At 38.5% G+C, this 16,091-nt stretch overlaps 1 protein-coding gene across 3 annotated transcripts in view; it reads right to left on the bottom strand.

Moving 5' to 3' along the window:
* Positions 1-16,091, bottom strand: part of WRN (WRN RecQ like helicase) — a 114,527-nt gene that overhangs the window by 78,856 nt on the left and 19,580 nt on the right. For 2 of the 3 annotated variants that reach the window (XM_080928743.1, XM_080928744.1), the window contains exons 2-7: positions 15,648-15,752; positions 14,909-15,021; positions 8,427-8,572; positions 7,498-7,646; positions 6,734-6,883; positions 5,318-5,387 (exon numbers count right to left, since the gene is read on the bottom strand). In XM_080928743.1, coding sequence (XP_080784869.1) covers positions 5,318-5,387; positions 6,734-6,883; positions 7,498-7,646; positions 8,427-8,572; positions 14,909-15,021; positions 15,648-15,725 — 706 coding nt within the window. In that variant the 5' untranslated portion in view covers positions 15,726-15,752. Of the gene's footprint in view, positions 1-5,317; positions 5,388-6,733; positions 6,884-7,497; positions 7,647-8,426; positions 8,573-10,951; positions 11,085-14,908; positions 15,022-15,647; positions 15,753-16,091 lie in introns of those variants that run through there. The other variant, XM_080928745.1, reaches the window with a different exon arrangement.

The following is a 16,091-nucleotide window of genomic DNA, read 5'->3' as shown; positions in this document are numbered from 1 at the left end:
TTCATCTATTCCCTTCTTGAATCTATAAATCACTTTCCTCTTTACTTCCTTGTCATTATGTCCTTTTGGAGTTTTTGCTATTTAAAATTTAGAGTGAATTCCAAATTTATTCATTATCAAATCCAAATGTTACTGACATAGACAAGAGAACAAACATGAGACTCTAAACTTACATGACATTATTTCTGACTCAGAGATAAGTGCCAACCCATGAGAGTTCAAACTTAACACTGTTTGGAAATCTTGCCCAAGGGTAGCTCTTTATTCCAACAATCTCTTCCTCATCTAACCTGAGCTACTCATTCCCACAATCTGACCCTTGACCTTAAAGCTTCCAAATAAAACCTCTACTGCACATTTGACAAATTCATCACCCCTTCATGTTAAAAGTCTTGGAAGGATCAGGAATTCAAGGCCTGTAGATAGTCCTAAAGCTGTTAATTCCACTATGGGCTGCCTAGTCACATACTCATGAGGTGACTTTATCTGAACCTTCCCATTTTATTTAGTGAAATAAAGGAGAGCCAGTGAATGAGCAAGGTAATGGAAGTGGAGAGAGAGAGTCAGAGGTTAGGGGGGAAAAGGAGGACCAGGAGGAGAAACTCTAAGATGGAGAACCAGAAGGATGAACTAGATCCAGGTGGACTTAATTTGCATTAAATAGCTATGAACATTAAAAATTTTATAGGTCTAATATCTCATATAGAAGGGCAGTTTGTATCTTTCTCTATTTGATGTAATCGTGTTATGTAGAGGGTTTGTGGATTGAGAATTGAATATATAAACCCATATGAAAAGCTATCAGGCTGTAGAGTTGTGTTTGTGTTGGGATTTGGGATAGAGAAACACCCCAAGATGGAGGCGGTAAACAGGTGGTGTAAAACCTCCAGGGAAGAGAGTCTCACTGACAAAGTGAGATTTCAGGGGTGGCTTGCACCAAGTGACAGAGGCACACGTGGCTCTGTACTAGAAGTGTGCAAGAGGAGTGGAACCTCGGGGCTGATAAAGAGATAAACCATTTTTATTTTTTAATATTTACTGCTACAAAGGCCCATACATAAACATAGTAAAAGCAATATACAGCAAACCAGTAGCCAACATCAAACTAAATGGAGAGAAACTTGAAGCAATCCCACTAAAATCAGGGACTAGACAAGGCTGCCCACTCTTTCCCACTCTTTTAAAAAGAGTACTCAAAGTTCTAGCCAGAGCAATACTAAAACAAAAGGAGGTCAATGTACAAATTGGAAAGGAAGAAGTGAAAATATCATTATTTGAAGATGACATGATAGTATACTTATGTGATCCCAAAATTTCTACCAGAGAATTCCTACGGCTAATAAACAATTTCAGCAAAGTGGCTGGATAGAAAATTAAGCCAAACAAATTAGTAGCCTTCTTCTACTCAAAGGATAAACAGGCTGAGAAAGAAATTTAGGGATGAACACCCTTCATAATAGTCACAAATAATATAAAATATTTTGGTGTGACCCTAACAAAGGAATTATAAATTCTGTAAGAAATGACAATGGCCAATTTGACTTTAAACTCATGACACAGATCCTGCTTAAGATGACAATTTTATACGTTCCCTTTCTCTTTAAGTTTATGGTGCCTTGCTTCTTGTCCTCAAAAGTGCTGCTCCTATTTTCTCCTAACTCCGACTCAGCCTTTCCCCCTCAGCAGCACAGCTTCCTTTGGGAAGGCTACCACATTATCAACCCTAATTGTTAATCCAAGATCCGAGCATCATTCAAATCCTTGGAGGTTTAAGGGGCTGGCTCTCATTTTCTAAATGCTTGTGACCGTGAAGCTTATGCTGCCTCTGATCATTCACTCCCTATCTTATCTAGTTCTGCCTCTGGCAGGACAATCTACATCTCTAACACCAACTTCGACTGTGAACTCTGGAATTCCAGTTCCCATAGTGGTGTGACAAATTAACCCACAGACTTGGGCATTTAAACACTGACTGTTCAGTTGGTGGCTCCATCTGGAGAGGAAGCATGTCACTAGGGGTGGATTTGAGAGTGCACAGCTTCACCCTACTTCCTGTTTGCTCTCTGCTTTGAGACTGCAGTTCAAGATTCGACCTAACAGTTTCCTGCTTCCACTGCCACACTGGCTGCTTTCTGCCACGCTCCTGCAGGGCCACTTCAGACTCTGATTCCTCTGGGATTGTGAGCCAAAAGAAACCCTTTCCTTAAAGACCTCTCCAATCACAGTATTTCATCACAATAACAGGAATTAACTAATAACAGAGATGTCCATGGATATCAAAATCACCTACAGTCTTTCAGGTCCATGCCGCAATTTGGACTTTTCCCATGAAAACATATTCTTCATATCATCTTGCACTCTGACCCAGCCAGTCATCAGGTGATTCAACTAAAATACCTTGGTTATATCCTAGCAGTCTTTTCCTAACACTTTATAAAGAATTCACCTAGAACTCATCACAGTAATACCTTCAGAATACCTACTGCATTTACATTTCTTACTACCTCTACTAGCCTAATACAATTATCTTCTATTTCTGGACAATTAAAATAGCCTCCTGACTCTCTGTCTAACTTCCTGGCCCTCTTGTAGCAGTGAGAAAAAACATGGTAAGACAAAATCTGGATCACTTTATTCTATAGCTCCACACCCCCTAAACTGAGGGTTTCATGTTGGCCATCATTTTATTGTGGTAGTTGTTGGTTTTGAGTATTAAAACATCAAGTCTGACTTGAACATATAATGCCTTAACTGACTGGCCCCAAGCCTCTTTTCTAGATTTGATTCCTACAACTCTTCCTCATACTCATTTCTCTTTGGTTACATTAACTGTTCCTTACACAAGGAAAGCAGTTGCCCTCAGTGGCTCTGTACTTTCATGGCTCGAAATATTTGCAGCCATGAAAATATCTTCAGATATCGAGACAGAATATTCCCTTGCCTGTCAAATGAAATCAATACATAAAGAAAAGTAATATATAATAAACACTAGACAAACCTATGTTTTGTGAACACTCCCTTTCTAAATCGAGTTTCTAAAAATATTATTTATATGCACTTAAAATCATATTCCTTAGATCTAACATTCTCTATTATTTGCAGTAATATGATTAATATGATTGATATAATTTTATTATGGTTTCTACCCACCTTGTCATACTACTCAATTCTTGCTGTGCCTTTAATATTTTTATACCTCCAAAGCCTCTGGGCCCCATATGTTCTAAAAGTACACCCTCAGTTAGCAATACTCTTTTGTCACCCAGAACACCAAGTATAGCATAGAACAATGGACTGTCACAGGGTTCACATATCAGCTATCCTGAATATCAGATAATTACCTTACATTTCATAACTGGCAAAATTACAGTCATGAAAGAGCAATGGAAACAATTTTATGGTTAGGAGGTCACCACAACATGAGGAACTTTATTAAAGGGTCACAGCATTAGGAAGATTGAGAACCACTGTCATAGAAGGTTACAAATGATGGGTGCCATTGTGCCAAATCTAATGATTACCTACAGGCCTTCACTTGGTTAAAATCTCAGCAAAATTCAAAACAGTTGATAACATCCTCCTCTTTCAAATCTAATCTTCCCTTGGCTTTCTGCACACTGGTACTTGAATTGTCCAGTACTTTCTTATTTCCTTCCACACTAAGTCAACTCCTACAGTGTTTGTCCCCTCCTCCACAAGGATCACACACCAGGACTCTTATTCCTAGCATTTTATCTCAAACTGTATTCTGAGATACAACCTACATATCTAGGTGACCACAGGCCACAGACCTCTTGGTATCTGAGATCTTTCTGTCCTTTCACATGTCTAGAAACAACTATAAACTTCACTTCTAGCTGGGTGGTGGTGGCGCACACCTGTAATCCTAGCACTCAGGAGGCAGAGGCAGGAAGATATCTGAGTTTGAGGCCAGCCTGGTCTATATAGTGAGGCCCAGGACAGCCAGGGATGCACAGAGAAACCTTGTCTTGGAAAAAATTACCCCTAAATTTTGTTCTTTGACACATGACTGTCATTACATCAGATTCTGTTGCCTCTACTTCTCCATTAAATGTAGGATGAAGCTACCCACTGTGTCAACCCTTGACACAAATAACCAATTCAAGTTGCCATTTCTTCTTTCTTGGCTTACAGTCAGAACCTCCAAAAAGGCTTTCCCACCATTCTTTCGTAATCCTAAAATCCATTTTCTTTCTCTGTGGCTCACTTTGTTAGTGTGTATGTTTTATTCTACAGCTTGTTTTGTTTTTAAAGCTTAGTTTGTTTTTAAATACAGCGCATTTCACTTCCACGTTTAGAGCCATAGATAATAGCTTCAATTTGCTCTTCGGAAGGCTACATGCAAACTCTGTAGTGTGGCCTGCCTTCCATTTTTCTGCCTCTCCTCCATTAGACTGTCATAGTCTATAGTGTACTGCATTGCACAGTTAGAGAGCTTCCCTCTGATGCTTTGTATCTGCCTAGCATTTTGCCTTTGGCTTTGGCTAGCAAATGTCTGTTCCTATTTCCAGTTTCATCTCAAGCATTACTTCTTCCAGAAATTTTTTTCAATGAAATATACTAATGAATATGCAAATCATGTTATCCCCATAAAGCTTCCGGTTTCAAGCATTTCAGATCATGTATCAGTACTGGTCATTCTATTTAACGGTTCTCTCTAGCCATCAACAAAAGCTTTGAACATTTGTCCCTTTAGTGGTCACAACTCATCCATGAGATTATCTATTATCCATATTACAAGCATGAGGGAAGAGACATATGACGTCATATGGCTACAGTTCCACTGGTCTCTTAAGCACAAAAGCTAACATTTATCCACCTACTCACTGACCCCGCCTGCAATCACTACCAGATCAAAGCATCTGACGAGGGCAGTGAAGCTGTGTGAAGAAAACAACAGCCTAACACAGAAAAGCAGAACACTACAACGCACTAGATACACATTAAAGGTTGAAGGGAAGGCATTTTAAACATTTGTAGGAAGAATGTGTATGTTTCCAGCCGAGAGGAAGCTGGCTGGCTCGCTGATGTTATTAAGGACAATGGCACGGTCACTCCATGGACCTGAAGAGCAGCAACACTATAAATGAGCTATGGAAGCCCTGCTTTCCCACAAGGGAAATATCTACAGCTCCAACCCCTAATCCTGATGGATTTCACCTTTATGGCAACTCTGCTCAGACATTTAAGATGTACCATAATATTTTGCAAAGATCCATAATACTTTGACATTTTGAAAAAAATCTCACAAAACAGTGAATTCATACTTTAGCTTTTATTTGGGGCCATAACATACCTTTATTTAGAGCAAACACTTGCACAGCATCACCCAAATTTCCTAATTTTTGATAGATGATAAGACCAGCCTATAAAAAGACAAAAGAAAAACAAAGTACAATTTAAAGATTACCAAAATAAATATATATGTCATCTCTGTAGCAAAATCTATAAGAATGATTTCCAAAACACTCTCCAAAAATGAAGTAAAACTATTACATTATGCAAGGACCCAGGTCTCTGTGTAAGCACTATTCCAACTGGAAAACTAAAGCTGCCTTGGCTGTAAAGTACAGCCTTAAATTTTCACTTACTAATTTTCAGAATTGTAAGTAGGTATCCAAATGAAATGATATGTAAACAAAAATCTAATAGCATCTAGTGAGAAACATCTGTTTCAATGATGGATCCTATTCAATTCTAAAGATTCCATTAAACCAATTGTGAATGTTAGTCAGTGTATGAACAACAATGCATGCTGGGTATTTTTAACAGAACCAATCAAGTCACACAAACTGTCAAGAATATAGACACTACAGCCTGTAATCTCCATACTAAGGAGACAGGGGTAAGAGGATCAGGACGTCAAGGCCAGCCTTGGCTATATGAATAGTTCAAGACCAGAATAAGCTGCAAGAGAGTCTGTTTTAATTTTCTAAAGCAAGTGAGAAAGGAAGAAAAGAAAGCCAAAGGAACTGTGGCAAGTCTCAGCTCAGCTGTTTTCCTGTTTCCTGTTGCTCTTTCTTTGTTTTTCTAGTTACACATTAAGAGTATCTATGTCTTCAAAGCAAATAAAAAATGAAAAAAATAACAAGATATTTATCAATAAATAATATCTATATTTATATATGATCAATAAGTATGATCTAGGGCAAAGAAACTTACAAAAGATAGATGTCTTAAGTTAAAACACACATAGACAAAAGCACAATATACACAGACAAGCCTGGATGTCAGTATGTATAGATTATGAATATGAAAATACATCTAAGAACAGCAACAACTAAACTTGGAGGCAATTTATCTACATTTCCACACTTTAAATATAAATGTAGGAAATAAGGCTAGTTTAAATATAGAAAGCCTATGATTTTTCTGACTCTGAGCTGCTTGTATACAAAATACATCATCAAAGCATTTGTGCCTGCTAAGCTTAAAGCCTTTCACGTTTTCAGTAAGTTCATTCTTTAACCGGAATTGGACGTCACTTTAACTTCGTGATGGTAAAAATAACTACAGTTAAACAACCCATTAATTGCCTTTATAAATTCTAATTTAACATGTAGAATTTCACTTGCTGTATTCCTAAGCAAATTTTAATGCCAAACTAAAATAAAATATTTCAGCTAAGAACACAACCCCAGTAAATTTTTACTACAGTGATTTGGTACAAGAAATGAAAATGAGGTCATAGTAAAGGTCTTTAAATACATACATAAGCATCAGTAGCTGCATACAGTTTCTGGTCATCAGAGAGGGGGAAATTACTCCAGTTGCTACAGCGGATGGACTTGTCTTTCAAAAGCTGTCTTCCCAAGACATGTTTCACCAGACCATTGAGGCTCCAGGTCTCTGCACACTTCAACTAGAAGGAGTAAAAGGGGAACAGAGCAAACACTCACAGTCACTGTCATCTGTCCCCAGGGACCACCAATAAAACAAGCTTCCCACCACTGAGACTTCATTCATAGTTAACAGTAGAAATTTAACGCCAAGATTCTATAATGTAGGTATCAAAATGCTTAAACTTTAAAGACACTGTTTCTAGAAAGCAGCTGGATAGGTTAAAATGTTTTTTACTTCACAGCCAAATGAACACTTGGCTGAATGTAAGAATGTAATTATTTCATTAATAACATAATGGAAGCAGGTGGGATGTTAAAGATCTAATGGACACTCAGCACTCTATATCAAGAGCTGACCTGTAGTCATCTTTTCAAAAGACAGCTGACTGGAATAAATCTGTAAGAATACAATAAACACTCAAATGCACAATACACGAACTAAGAAATTTGGCAGAAAAGATGGGAGGGTGCTGTTTAGGAGACTGGACGCTGAGACAGTGATTCTGAACTGGAGGGGTTTTATTATTGTACTTCTCACTTCTGTATTGCTAGACACCAACATTTAGATGAAAAACGCACATTCTGTGAAACACAAGTTGCCAATTCATTAAAATGATGCCTATATTACTTTTACCTTTTCATTGGCAACATCCGTCAACTCCACAAAACTCTCCAACTTGACATCAAAATCACGCAGAAGTTTCCACTGGTCCCCTTCAATTCCAACACCCGCCTTCTTAATTGATTTGTTTTCTAGTAACATTTTTAATCCCTGGGGAAAAACTGAAACATTTCATGATTATTATTTCCATAACAATGTTAAATATAATAAATCTACTATTTTTATGTGTAATATATGTGTGTTAAACTGTTTATATTAAGCTTAAATTTAGAATCACTTTCACTTTAACTGTCTCTTTTCTTAGCTAATGCAGAATCCAGACTGAAAATTGACTAGAGAAAATGAGTTTGAGTGCTACTAACAGTAGCACTGTATTAATTATTCCTAGTTAGAACTCTAAACTTCAGTTCTCTATTTTCCAACACAAAAAAGATAGTAAAAAAAAATCAAGTAAAAATATAAACACTCCCCCAGAAACAACTCACAGACTGTATGAAGTCCAAGAAATAAAGAAAACAAAACAAAAAAAAATATTTACAAAACAAGAAGACTTTGACTATTTCCATGTTGCGTTTTGTTTTGCATGTACTTTATACACTCATTGTAACTATTAGGTTTTCAATGCATACTGTCAAACCCTTGAAAAAATCAAGTACTGACTAAAAAATATATTCACATGGTTTTATGTAAAAATTATTTTAATATCTGAAAAAACAGTACTGACAAAAATGTATAATTTTAAGCAAAAAATGTTTAAAATCTGTACATTTATCTTTGTTTTGTAAAATAAAGTCGTTTTAAAAAATAAAAAAATAAATATAAATGCTTAAATAAATATAAGATCATGAAAGAAGGCCTGTCAATAAAAGACCGTAATTTTACAGAAGAAAGTTGCTATGTTATTATTTATGGCCACATGAAAATGAAGCGGAGATACCAACCTGACATGGAAGAAATGTGAAACAAGTAACATTTGCTCTCAGACACACACAACTGAATCACAGCGACCTTGCTTTGCTTCCCTGGCTTGTATATGGGCGGCCATTCCATGTCAAATCCTACCACATCTCCATCAGACAGACGCATGCTATCAAAGGGAAAATTGTGTGGATTAACTGCATGAATTTTTTCTTTTCCATGACTAATGACATCCTCACAAATGAAAGGACAACCCAACAACTAGAGAGCATATCTGTGGCACATGCAGCATGTAGTTAGTAAGCAGACGTACAATATTAAAAGGTGCTTCTCAAAGTCACTAAGAAGACTTCTATCTTAGTCACTGCTGTACTTCTGCAGGGATACCATGACCATGACAATGCTCATGAAATAAGGCATCTAATCCGTGGCTGACTTACAGTTCTGAGGGTTAGCCCATTATCATCATGGAGTAAAGCCCAGCACTGCAGCAGTAGCTGAGAGTTATATCCTGAGCAGCAGGAAGAGAACAAGGAGTCTGTTCTTGTTTAAAAGGTCTGTTCAAAAGCATAGGCTGTTGAAACCTCAAAGCCCACCCCAAGTGATACACTTCCTCCAACAAGACCATACTTCCTATTTCTTCTAATCTAGTGGTTCTCAACCTTCCTAATGACTCCCAACCATAAAATTATTTTGTTGATACTTCATAACTGTAATTTTGTTGCTGTTATGAATCATGATGTAAATACTTGGTATGCAGGGTATCTGTAAAAGGATCACTTAATGTCTACAGACATTGGGACTCTCAAGTTGAGAACCACTATTCTAACCCTGTCAGAGTTCCACTCCCTGGTGACTGACCCTTCAATGCATGAGCCTTTGAGAGCCATTCTTACTCAAACCACTCTAAAAAGGTGAGACAGCTCAGTGGATTAACGACTTAGTTTGCTATCTATTGCTGTGATAAACACCACATCCAAGAGCAACTTGGGAAGAAAGGTTTGTTTAAGCTTACATGTCACATTCCATCATGAAGGGAAGTAGGGCAGGAACTCAAGGCAGATACCCAGAAGCGGAAGCTGAAGCAGAGGCCATAGGGAAACACTGCTAACTGGCTTGTTCAGTTTGCTTTTTTACATGAGGCAGGACCAACTCCCAGGGGATGATGACACTGCCTAAAGTGAGCTGGTCTCTCCCACATCAATCATCAATCAAAACATGTATTCCCATGCCTGCCTACAGACCAAACTCCAGTGCTCCTTTTGCAGGGTAGGGGGACTGGAAATAAACTAAATTATCATAAAAAAGAATAAATAAACTACAGCATGCCAAAAACAGAAACAGTAGCATATAAAATAGTAATGGAACTACATAGATCAAAAAGAAAATTTCTCAAAACTTGATCAAGTGAAAAAGACAAGTTCTAAGAAACCCATATAGTTTTTAAATCAAAAATATCACAATATAAAGGAATACTAAATTCTAAATTCATGACATGTTATTTTAAAGTATCACAGGGGCTGGAAGAAAGTAAATTTAGGAAGGTATAAGTAAGATTTTACTTTTTTATTTTAAATTTGGACACATAATAGAAGGAAAGAACCCACTTCTGAAAGCTGTACTCTGACCAAGCATACAGCTACACACATGAGTGAGTACCTATGTGCATGCGCGTGCGTGCACGCGCGCACACACACACACACACACACACACACACTAAATAATAAAGATTTAATGTCCTCTGACCAAATATGCACCTACACACATAAGCGCGCACACACACACTAAATAGTAAAGATTTAAAATAATTAGATAAGATGTGGCTATTTTGTTTACTACTGTTTCCATGCCTGGCTTACAATTTTTGATTAAAAATGTATTACAAACATAAAAGAATATCAACTAGAACCTCGGACTAAGATGAAATTTACAGGAAGTACTTATTCTTCCACTAAAAAGAGACAAGAAGTTGTACAAACATATCTAAATTTACTGTTCTCAGAACAAGATGACAGTCCCACAGTAGTCGCTGGTTCTAGAATGCCTCATAGACAACAGAGAAAGGACTGCCCTGAGGTGGGGGCAGACAGCTGGGCACTGTGAGCAGTCGTGAGTATCCACAGTAACTCTGGGATCCTGAGAGCCAGGCAGGGAATAGTGTAACTCTAAGCTGTGCAGTCCTCAGACAGGGTAAGACACTGGAAGTTCTCACGTCTCAGCAGACGTTCCTGCTGAACTCCAGGAATGATTAGCAGCCTCCGTTAGGACTACACCTGATAGAACTAAATTACCTTGGACAAAAGCAATTACAGGCCTACTAAGGTCTAAAAGCAAGCCTCCAAATACAAAGCCCATCTCCAGGTAAGTCATTGCACAAAATCTCTATTCATAGAAAGCAAGAAAAATATAGCAAGGTAAAAATCACACACCACCAGACCAAAAAGCTCAACAGCCTGGACCTGAGTTAAACATAAACATAATCAGTAGGCAGGGTAGGGGTCATTCAGTGGGGATGGGGGTGAGGAGCTGAACCCCCACTGAACTGTACATTACGGTCACAGCTGGGCCTGGTGGCACAAGTCAGTAATCCCAGCACATGGAGGTATAGGCAAACGCATCAGGAACTAAGATGGTCCTCAGCTATACAGTAAGTTCAAGTACAGCCTAGGCTACATAAGCCCCTGCTCGAAACAATACAAAAACAAACAAAAGTATTATAAATCATAAATATGTTCAGGAATCTAAAAGAAAGCATGTACAAGATGAGTAGCAAATTAGAAGGTTTTTTATGCTCATAGCTCAGTGTCTTGCCCAGCTGTCATCAGAGAAGCTGCCTCCCATAGGAGATGGGAACAAACAGAGACCCACAACTGGACAATGTGCAGAGAGTGAGAGACCTTGGAACTCTCGGTCCTAAACAGGACGCCTCCATCAAAGCCCTCTCCACATGGCTCAGGAAACTTAGCAGAGAAGGAGGCAGAAAGGCTGCAGGACCCAGTGGGGATAGAGGACACCAAGAAAATAAGACCTAGACACAGCAGGGCTGATGAACCTCAGGACTTTCACGCGGCAGCACGTACAGGGTCTACACAGGCCTAAACCACATAAAGTCCCAGGCCCGGTCCTGTAGATTTATGTTAAGTCGATACGTGACTGGACAGTGGAGAGGTAGGTGGGGAAAGGCTAGGAAAATGGAAGAGGAGGAGATTCCAAGGGAGAAGATCAAGATGGAGCTGGAGAAAGCAGACCTGGATCATGGTGGCCCTAATTGGTGTTAGGTAAATTTAAATATTTTTAAGAGACTTTATAGGTCTTTTACCTCTTAAAGAAGGGCAGTTTGTATCTTTGTCTGTTAGATGTATTCTTATTGTGTAGAGGGTGTGTGGATTGAGAGTTTGATATATAAACCTATATGAAAAGCTATCAGGCCTTAGAGTCTTGTTTGTGCTGGGCGATGGGGTAAAGAAACACGCTGAAGCAGAAGCACCAGGGCAGGCGTAGTGAACCCCAGGGAAGGGAATCTCGTGGAAAGGGTGGCTTAGAGCTTGGACCGAGTGACAAAGTCCGTGAATTCTGCGTTCAGCTTCTTACTAAGTGGCGCCTATGCAGTGAGACCTTGGGGGTCAATAAAGGGATAAGCCATCCTTTCAATATTTACTGCAACAGGAGCCCAGAAGTTATCTCCAATCTATAACCACTCGCAAAGGTTCTCCAGCAGTATCGCTGAGGAATAAGCCACACTCAACAGCAGGCCCTGGGCCCAGGGTAAATGGCCAACACAAAATGAACCTTTTTTGTTTTAACGTAACAGGTCTTTATTTTTATATATTCTGGTTCCTGAGTCTCTGTATTTATGAGATTCCTGCGTATACAAGTGTGTTTCTTTGCATCTGTATGTGTTTCCTTTGCTTTTTCTTTGGCTCTTTCTTTTCTGTTGAGGTAGAGAGGATGTGGGATCAGTTGGGGGAAGGGAAAACCATAGTCAGAATATGTTGTATAAAAAATTATTTTCAATAACAAAAAGAGAGAAATACAATGAAAATTAAAAATTCACAGGGAAGGATATACAGTAGATTAGACACTACAGAAAAACATAGGTGATTAACTTAAAGATATAGCAAAAGAAAAATTCAAACTGAAGCATAAAGAAAAAGAGAAGAAAACTTATAAGAAATAGTATCCAGCAATCTGATTTATGTTTACCAGAGTCCCAGAAAAGCATAGTAATGAAGAGAAAAAAATACGGAAGATAATTGTCAGTTTTGACAAAAACTATTAAACCCAGAAATTAAAAAAAAAAAAAAAAAAGTCAATGACCCCCAAGCAGGATCAGCACAAACCTCACTATACAAACTGTTGAAACCCCATGGTGTAAAAATCTTTTTTAAATTGCTTTGGTTTTTTTTGGTTTGGTTGATTGGTTGGTTGGTTGGTTGGTTGGTTTTGTTGTTGTTGTTGTTGTTTTGGTGGCCCCATGCATGTCGAACTCAGGATCAGCTCTTGGCTTCCACCATGAGCCTCTGAGGTTAGAATGGGAAAGGAACTCAGATCCCCGAGCTTGGTGGGGGGTCCTGTTACCCACTGAGCCATTTCACTGGCCCTGATATAAAACTATTCTTTAAGAGTTTTGTTCTTCTAGGTAGGCATGTACTGGGAGAGGGGTGCATATATGCACATGAGCACAGGTGCCTACAGGGTGCAGAAGAGGGAGTCAGACGCCCTGCGGCTGGAGTCATAGAAAACAGGTCTGTGAGCCATCAATATCTGTACTGGGAACCAGACTGGGGTGCCCGGCATAGCACTCCCTGCTCTTAACACTGAGCTATTTTCCAACCCCGATCCAAATATCTCCAAAGTGACCACATGAAAAGGAATGTGAAGCAAACAAAGCCTGCCTTTCATAAGATGAACACAGCGCTTCAAAATGTTATACAGTTATTCAACCCACTAAATCTTACTGTCCTCAGCTAATCTTGACTGTCTACTTGCCTACATTTGCAATCAACTAAAATACAAGCCCTGGGCTCGCCATGAGGGCTTTTCTTGATTGGATTACTTAATGTAAGAAAAATGTCCTAAATCTGGGTTACTTTCTGATGGTGTCCCACCTAAAAGGGCATGAAAGAGGGAAGCCTTTGCTTTCTGTCTGCTTGTCCTCACTCTTGCTGGCAAGTCTGTCTATCTTGCTGCTAAGGCACTCCTTCGCTGGTGTTAGAACCAGCTTCTTTAGGACTCCCCTGCAGACTGAAGACTGACTCAGACACCCAGCCTCCCGGAATGAACAAACACAAGAAAAAAGGATTCTTAACCTTTGTTGGGGAACAGCCACTGTTGGACAAGAGACATCCTGTAAAGCCAAATTAATAAATCCCCATTTAATATATATACATATTCATTCCATCAATTCTTATCCAAAAAAAAAAAAAAAAAAAAAAAAAAAAAAAAAAAAAACCAACACCTCTAACTAATACAAACACATCATACCATAGCAACTCAAAGGAAACATGGTGAGGTCAATATATAACCATGTATAATAGATTTACTTATTCTGTGAGTCTAATTTTAGTGCAGCAAAATGAAGCCCAGACACAACCATTGACTAGAATGGAAGTAAAGACACCTAAATGCTGCTTCTAGATTATATTTACCAACCACCAGGAGGACACTGAGGAACAGCTTTATTTACATCTGGTTTTTAGAAACCCAAATGAAAATAGTTAAAAATCTAAATGACACATGCAGTCATTTCGGTGATCTAAATTAATTTATTACTACTCAGTGTACTCTACTTCAAGAGGCTTAGATTGCATTACTCCAGAATCCTAATTTCACAAGGTGCTGGGATACGAATATCCTATCCAAAATCCCCATGAAAACAGAATCTTCAATAGAGCATTGCTGGGAGGTGAAGCCTAAATACAAGTGTTTGGCTCATTAGGGCTCCACTCCCAGAACCGTTATGCAGAGAACAGACTTAATTTCAACCCATGGAGAAGCTAGAAAAAGGTCTGAAGGGGCTGAAGGGATTTGCAACCCCATAGGAAGAGAAACAATATCAACCAACCAGACACCCAGATCTCCCAGGGACTAAACCACCATCCAAAGAGTACACATGGAGGGACCCATGGCTCCAGCCGCCAATGTAGCAGAGGATGGCATTGGCTGGCATTAATAGGAGGAGAAGCCCTTGGTCCTGTGAAGGCTTGTTTCCCCAGTATAGGGGAATGCCAGGGTGTTGAGGTGGGAGAGGGTGGGCGGGAGTGGGAGCATCCTCATAGAAGCAAGAAGGGAGTATAGGAGAGGAAGGAAAGGGCATAACATTTGAGATATAAATACATAAAATATCCAATGAAAAGGAAAAAATAAATAAAAGTTGAATGCAACTTAGAGATATATGTAGAAATGTTTCCAAAATAAACTTCCATTGTAAACGTAGGCACTCATGAATATCACTCACTATTTCTTAAGAATACAAATGTAATGGGAAGAACTTGAAATCCCTTACCAGATGTCTTCAGACAGGAAAGAGCAGTCACTAGCTTCATAACTATAAACAATAGATCCAGTAAACTCTAAGAATGGGAGGTCGTCTTCGAGAACACTCTTCTGAATGCATGCCTTGAGTTGAGCAAAATCCAAAACAAACACAAATAAATATCATAGGAAGTAGTAAGTGTTCACTGAAATAATAAAGTCCATTGAAGAAAGTCATAGTGCTAAGTTTTATCTTACAGAGTAAAAAGCCGTAAGGTCAGTTTAAAAAGGTAAAGCCATACTATCATAAAGCTATTTTTCTACACAATTCTATTTACAAACTTCCAATCTCACTTTTGTGAAGTCATTAATTTACTTGGGTTCTTTTTTTTTTTCCTGATAATTATATTAACATCCTAGATGCTTAAAATGTTGGTGGCTAATTAAGATTCCAAGGACTCAAACTATTTTAACGAAAAAAAATCACCAACAATAACATTGTATGAATTATTGTGTGAACTGGAGCAAACCAATACATCAGCTGTGGATGCTAACTATAAAGGAGGAGATACACAAGGGAATCTCATTTCATAAAATATATTTAACATTGCGTCCCATTTACCTTTCAACAACTTGGTCCTGATTCATTCACACAACAGAAAGTTTTACCTCAACAATGACCGGAAGCTCACAAGCAAATGGGGTGGATCACTGCATAGTCAAACTCAAACAAGATTTCCTATTTGGACAAATAATCAATGAACAATTACCGGTTCTTCTGTAGCACATCTTTTAATTTGTGTAGACATCCATTCCGGAAATTTCCGCTGCAGTGAAGTGGGTTCCATCTTATTTTCATTTATCTTTAAAATGCCCTGTTTACAAATTCCAAAAAACAATTATCTATGAATAAATATGAAAAATACTTGACAGAAAGCTCAGCGACAGGCACATAGACAGGACTGAAAATGAAACAAACACACATATTTAGTGTGGGGTATAACACACAGCCTGAAACAAACACATATTTACACTTAGCCTCAGGGACAAAAGCTTAAACCACAGAGAGGCAAATACAGTGTGCCGGGGTTATTAACTACGCACTGCTTCTTCCTTTTTTGTAAAAAATTAAGTTCTAGGGTTGTGGCAGTTTCAAAGTTCTAATATGTTACCTGTATGGATTTGTTCCTTCAAAAGAAAACTTTTGCCTTTTT

Source organism: Micromys minutus (genome assembly GCF_963924665.1).
Source record: "Micromys minutus genome assembly, chromosome: 14".
NCBI lineage: Eukaryota > Metazoa > Chordata > Mammalia > Rodentia > Muridae > Micromys > Micromys minutus.
The sequence above is the reverse complement of the archived record's forward strand: the minus strand, read 5'-3'. Positions and strand labels throughout refer to the sequence as shown.